Raw genomic sequence first — 6,798 nt, 5'->3', positions numbered from 1 at the left:
GTCCTGAGCAGGCTTCCCCCCAGCGTGGTTTGAGGGGGGGAAGGTGGGTCAGGAGCGGGTGGCGGCCTGTGTGAGGCGGCCCGCGGCGGGGGCCCGAGTAGACTTCCCCCTCGCTCGGCGCAGCGGTTGAGCAGGGAAAGGTGTGTTGGGTGCGGCTGATGGCCCCCGCACGGCCAGGTGTGGTGGGGGGCTGAGCAGCCCCCCCTGGCCACGGCGTGGTTTGAGGGGGGAAAGGTGGGGCGGGTGGCGGCCTGTGTGAATTGGCCCGCGGCGGGCGAGTGGGGGCCCAAATAGGCCTCCCCCTTCTTGGTGCAGCGGTGGGCAAGCGGGGGGGCTGAGCAGGCCTCCCCCCTGGCCACAGTGGGGGGCGCGGGGCCTGTGGAGGCTTTCCCCATCCGTCCGGCTCGGCAGGCGGGCAGGGGAAGGCAGCGTAGGGCCTGTGGAGGCTTTCCCTGTCCGTCTGGCTTGGTGGGCGGGCAGGGGAAGACGGCGCGGGGCCTGTGGAGGCTTTCCCCTGGCTTACCCTGCAGACGGTCCCGTCCTGTCTGAGGACCGGAGCAAAGTGAGCGCAAGACGCTGGCTGGGGCTGACATGGGCGGGACTCCACAAAGCAGCCAGCCAACCGAGCCAGCGTCTTCTGACTGGCAGTTCATGCGGCCAACCTATTTTGGCATGCATAGAACGTTGGGGGACGAAAATTCAATTATATATAAGGAAAGATAATATACTTTACTGGACATTTTTTGAGTAAGTCAGAAGCTTGCAGGACACTTGTTAGCATAGTTAACTGAGTTTCTGGGCAGTATTTCCTGACATAAAAGATAAAATACTTGCCTAATCCAGTGTAGAAACTTCTGTGTTGCTATGGTGATGTGTAACTTCACATATTGCTACCTTTGTTTGCCATTTAAAGAACTGCTGGATTTTTTTTTTCACCTTTAGGTTTGTCAGTCAAATATTTGTAATACCAAACTATCCAGATCTTCTCTTATCAGCTTCTGGGGTATGTATGTACCTTTTTAAACCTGGAGTTTTTGTCAATTGCCTTAAAAAGACTTGTTCTTCAGCAAGTAAGATCTTCCAGCTGCTCAAGTTTTCTCATATGCAATTCTATACATATACAAGATATTAAGCAGCAGATCCTTGTTCTCCCGTATAGTACCTGGGGAAACTGTTTTGAATGAAAAAGCTGCTAGGTCAACTTTCTGACACCAGGGCAGTCTCAGTGAACCTGGGGCCGTAAGCAAAGGTCCAGGATGTGGGCTCAAGAATTGCAGGTCTCCCACTGGACCACACCAGGCTTAAGGAAGGGGTGGCCCCTCTCTGTGCAAGGCAGGCATATGTGATGAACACAAGAGAAGCCATATTGGATCAGGCCAATGGCCCATCCAGCCCAACACTCTGTGTCACACAGTGGCCAAACCCCAGGTGCCATCAGGAGGTCCACCAGTGGGGCCAGAACTCCAGAAGCCCTCCCACTGTTGCCCCCAAGCACCAAGGCCATCACTTGCCCCAGACATAGTATTCCATCTATACATTGTGTGGCTAATAGCCACTGATGGCCTTCTGCTCCTTATGTTTATGCAATCCCTTCTTGAAGCTGTCTATACTTGTCACCGCCACCACTTCTTGTGGCAGTGAATTCCACATGTTAATTACTCTTTGAATGAAGTACTTCCTTTTATCTGTTCTAAGCATATTGCTCATTAATTTCCTCCATGTTTTCCTGTGGAACAAGGTCTGTTGTGGGACAAGGGTTTGCTGTTTATTTCTTTGGTTGCAAAACCAGTAAAGATAATAGATTAAAAAAAATCTTTTGAGGTGTGGTGACCAGAACTGTACACGATATTTCAAATGAGGCTGCACTATAGATTTATACAGGGGCATTATGATACTGGCTGTGACGATACCTCTCTCTTATTTTTTGTGGTTAGGTGTGATGTAGTTCTAAATTTCTTGTTTCTTTTTCTCACTCAAAGTATCTATTGCTGCCACCAGGAATTTAATTTCAGTCTTTAATTAACCTTTCCCACAGTATTGTGCCCAAACTCTAAGGCTCCTTCATTGGACTATGTGGTTCTGAGGATAAGACTCTGGGTTAACAATAAACAAGATAAAACTTTATTGGTAAAAGAGGTGTATTGGTTACAAGCAATGCTCCCTCTAAGCTGTGGAGTCTTGTGCAAAAATTCTACTTTGTGGACTATTGGCATTAAAGCTGTGAGTGAGCCATTTGGCTGCTGCATAAATTAGTTTGCTCTGGAGCCGTCCTTTCTGAGCTAAGACAAAAATGTGTGAGCCGGATGCTAAAAAACTGAGCTAGCTCACACTAACTCAGCTTAGAGGGAACACTGGTTACAAGATGTTTTGTTAAGTTGCTCAGTAGAATCTTTCCCTTTTACTTAGGTCTCTGTCAGCTTTTTCCCCTCACACTCTTATAATACTCTGACAATATTAGATTTTGTCTAAATTGCCCTTTGAAGTACTTTTTTTTCTTCTTTAGAATTTTAATGCCTTCCACAGCACCTCTGTATGATTCTAGCTAGAAGACTACTTCTCAAACTCTGTGTAGATTGACCACAACTGACAACTGCTGACTTCGACTTCAAACTGAACACCCTGCCTTTTCTGTCTCCGCACACACACACACACACACACGCACCTTCTAGCTCCGCCCACACACTCTGTCACCAACCAATCACCTCATTCACTCATCTCCCTCTTTTCACCCCCCTTGTTCTACTGACATTTACCAACCATTTAAAGAAACACACACACATAACAAAGTCATTACACTGGCTGATTTATTTTCAATCCTCTTCCTAATAATTTGCAGCATAGCATTTGCTTTTTTATTGCAGTCACACACTGAGTCGACGTTTTCAGTGAGTTATCTACCATGAGTCCAAGATCACTCTCCTGGTCAGTTACCATCAGTTTGGACCCATCAACATACATTTATACTTAGGATTTTTTCCCTCCAGCGTGCATTACTTTGCACTTGCCCATATTGAACTTCATTTGCCACGTTGATGCCCACTCGCCCAGCCTAGGGTTGCCAAGTCCTTACCTTATGTAGAGCGGGGGAGTCCAGCGCTGCTCTGGGAGGCCATGTGTGTGCTTTGCACGTGTGCGCCGCACTTACGTCACCCGGAAGTGATGCAATCACGTTAGTCACGTTGGGGGCAGGGCCACAATCATCCGAGGGAAAACCATAGAGTTTTCCCTCAGATGATTGTGGCCCCACCCCCAATGTGCCTGACGTGATTGCGTCACTTCCGGGTGACGTGCTGACACCGGGCATGTCGCATGCTTTGGGGGTAGGGTTCCCCCCGGGGCCCGATCTGCCGGCGGTGGGTAATGGGCCTCTCGGGCGGGGGTTTCCCTGCCCCCCGGGGGGACTTGGCAAGCCTAGCCCAGCCTCAACAGATCCCTCTGGAGTGCCTCACAGTGCTCCCTGGTTCTCATTCCCTTAACAACATCTGCAAACGTAGGCATTTCACTGTTTACTCCCAACTCCGAATCATGAATGAACAATTTAAAAAGCACTGGACCTAGTACTGAGCCCTGTGGTACCCCACTGCTTACCACCTCCCACTATAAAAACCTCCCTTTTATACTCACTCTCTTGTTAATGTTTCTAATCCAAAAGAGGACTTTTTTTCCCTTTTTTTTTTTGAATAAATTCTTTATTTGTTTTCAGACACATACATTCATATACACAACCACATCCCATCCCATCACCTAATCCCTCTCACTAATAACAACCCTCCACCCCACCACACTATACTACAACAAAAGCAGATATCCTCCTCTTCATACAGTTTACAACTCATAGTTTTCCTTTTCTTTTAATTCCAGCCACCTATAGAATGGTGACCACACGTTTTTAAATACATTGTTCATGTTTCCATTCACTTTTTGTGTTAAATTGTCCATTTCTGCAACCTCGATTATTTTACTTATCAGCTCCTCCTTAGTTGGTACCTGTTCACATTTCCATGCCTTTGCAAGTAGAATCCTTGCAGCTGTTACTACGTGTAAAATTAAATATTTTTCATTTTTCTTCCAGTTATCAGGAAATACATTTAAAAGGAAGACTTCAGGATCTAAGCTGATTTGTTTTTTGGTTAACTGTATTAACACCATCTGTACCTCCTTCCAATAATTATACACCTCTTTACAAGACCACCAAACATGGTAATATGAGCCTAACAATATCTTGCATTTCCAGCATTTACCATCTAGACCATCATATATTCGTGCCAGCCTTTCCGGTGACAAGTACCATTGGTGCACCACTTTGAAAACATTTTCTTTCAATGCTACCGCTTTTAACCATCTTATGTTTCCCCATATCTTCTGCCACTTCAGCATATCAATCTCATGGCCCAAATTTTCACCCCATATCTTTGTGGTTTCTTTCATGACCACATCTTGCATCTCTTGCTTAAGGAGAAGGGAGTATATTTTAGCGATCATCTTCACCTCCTCTCCTAACAAAATCTTATCTAACTCCGTTCTCCCAGAGATAAAGCCAATCTGCTTATCTTTAACATATTTAGAGTTTAATTGGTTTCTCTCCCACCATGAAAATTGTATACCTCGGGCCTCCATATCTTGTTGCGATTTTAGTTCATCATTACTATCAAGTAAAACCTCGTACGTTGAGGCTCTTACTTCTGACATTAAGTGTGGTAGCACCATCGCCTCTAAAGGGGCTATCCATCTTGGTATCTTGTTGTAGAATTTTATTTTAATCTGTTTCCATGTTTTTAATAAACTGGCTCTGATTAAATGCCGGTTAAAATATGTGCGCGCGTCCCTTCTTTGTTATCAGCTAATATTGCATGCCAACCTGTCATCAAATCAACGCCTTCTAAGCTTAATAATCTTTTGTTTTTCAAGAGCATCCATTCTCTGAGCCATGCTAGGGCCGCTGCTTGATAGTACATTTGCCAATTTGGTATTGCTAATTCGCCATTTCGATTTTTCTCCTGTAGGAATTTTAATTTAATTCTAGGTTTTTTCTTTTGCCAAATAAACCCTCTGACCAATCTGTCTAACCTTTGAAAAAATTTAAGATTTCGTAACACTGGTATAGTTTGGAATAAAAATAGGACCTTTGGAAGAACAAACATTTTAATGGCCGCGACTCTCCCCATCATTGAGAGCTGTAAAGATGACCAGTTATCTAATTCCTTCTTTATGGAGCCCATTAGTGTTTCATAATTATCTTGGATTAAAGAACTTGTTTTCTTTGTGATGTTTACCCCCAGATGTTTAACTCTCTTAACTACTTTAAACTTGGTAGTGTCCTCAATAGTCTTAATGATATTCTCTCTGCAGTTTTTTGTTAGTACCTTCGTTTTCCCAGTGTTAATTCTAAACCCAGCTAACTGACCGAATTTTTCAATGTTATTTATTAGTGGTGTTATCGAATCTATTGGTTCCAACATCACAATCGCCATGTCATCTGCATACACCTGCATCTTGTACTCCTGACCCTTGACCTTAATTCCTTTTATATTTATGTCATTTCTAATGGTCTCGCACAGTCCTTCAATCACTAAAATAAACAATAAAGGGGAGAGGGGACAGCCTTGACGCGTACCTTTCCCTATTTCTATTTTCTCCGACATATCCGTATTTATAATAATTTTTGCATCTTGTTTTTTGTATATTAGCGCTATCCTGTTGAGGAACTCTTCTCCGCAGCCCATCTCTTTTAAGTTTTCAGCCATATAATCCCAATTAATGTTGTCGAACGCCTTCTCGGCGTCGAGAAACACAATTGCTAGCTGCTTATCTGGGTTTAATTCCCCATACTCTAAAACATCTAAAATCATCCTCACATTATGTCTCAGTTGCCTTTTGGGCAGAAACCCTGTCTGGTCTGGGTGTATCAAATGAGCCAACACCTGTCTCAGACGCTGCGCTAGTATAGATGCGTAGATTTTATAATCGACGTTCAGCAGAGATATCGGTCGATATCCCATGACTGCTGAGTCTATTTAGGAGCCTTTGATGAGGAACTTTATCAAAAGCTTTATGGTAGTCTAGGTAAACAACATCTGCTGGGTCACCCTTGTCCATATGTTTGTTCACCCCCTCAAAGAGCTCTAAAAGGTTATTCAGACAATATCTTCCCTTACAGAATCCATGCTGATTCTTCCTCAATAGCTTTTGTTCATCAATGTGCCTACTCATTCTATCTTTAATAATGAATTCCACCAATTTACCTGGTATTGATGTTAGACTGACAGCCTGTAATATTCTGGATCTCCTCTGGAACCTTTTTTAAAGATGAGGGGTTGCATTAACTACCTTCCAGTCCTCAGGAATGGAGGCAGATTTTAGTGATAGATTGCATATTTTTGTCAGGAGATCCACAAGTTCACATTTGAGTCCTTTCAGAACTCTTGGATGTATGCCATCTGGGCTTGGTGATTTGTCAGTTTTTAATTTGTCCATCAGTAGTAGGACCTCAGTCCAACTTTCAACACCTTTCCTGAAATCTGCAGTTATGGAGTGGGCAAGCACCTTTCATCTTCCACAGTGAAGAGATTGGCAAAAAATGCATTCAGCTTCTCTGCCATTTCCCTATCATCCTTTAGCAATCCTTTTACCCCTTGGTCATCCAGTGGCCCCACTGTCTCCCTGGCTGATTTTCTGCTACTAATGTATTTGAAGAAATTTTTATTGTTGGTCTTTATGTTTTTTGCAGTATATTCCTCATAGTCCCTTTTTGCTTGTCTGATCACTGACTTGCATTTTATTTGCCAAAACCTGTGCTCC

At 44.0% G+C, this 6,798-nt stretch overlaps 1 protein-coding gene across 1 annotated transcript in view; it reads left to right on the top strand.

Moving 5' to 3' along the window:
- Positions 1–6,798, top strand: part of WDR4 (WD repeat domain 4) — a gene marked incomplete at its 5' end in the record, with an annotated part of 42,390 nt that overhangs the window by 9,604 nt on the left and 25,988 nt on the right. The window contains one exon of the mRNA XM_015413182.1: positions 943–1,003. Within this exon, the coding sequence (XP_015268668.1) occupies positions 943–1,003 (61 nt within the window). The remainder of the gene's footprint in view (positions 1–942; positions 1,004–6,798) is intronic.

The sequence above is a fragment of the Gekko japonicus genome, unplaced genomic scaffold (assembly GCF_001447785.1).
Source record: "Gekko japonicus isolate JY-2015 unplaced genomic scaffold, Gekko_japonicus_V1.1 scaffold5693, whole genome shotgun sequence".
Classification (NCBI taxonomy): domain Eukaryota; kingdom Metazoa; phylum Chordata; class Lepidosauria; order Squamata; family Gekkonidae; genus Gekko; species Gekko japonicus.
The sequence above is the reverse complement of the archived record's forward strand: the minus strand, read 5'-3'. Positions and strand labels throughout refer to the sequence as shown.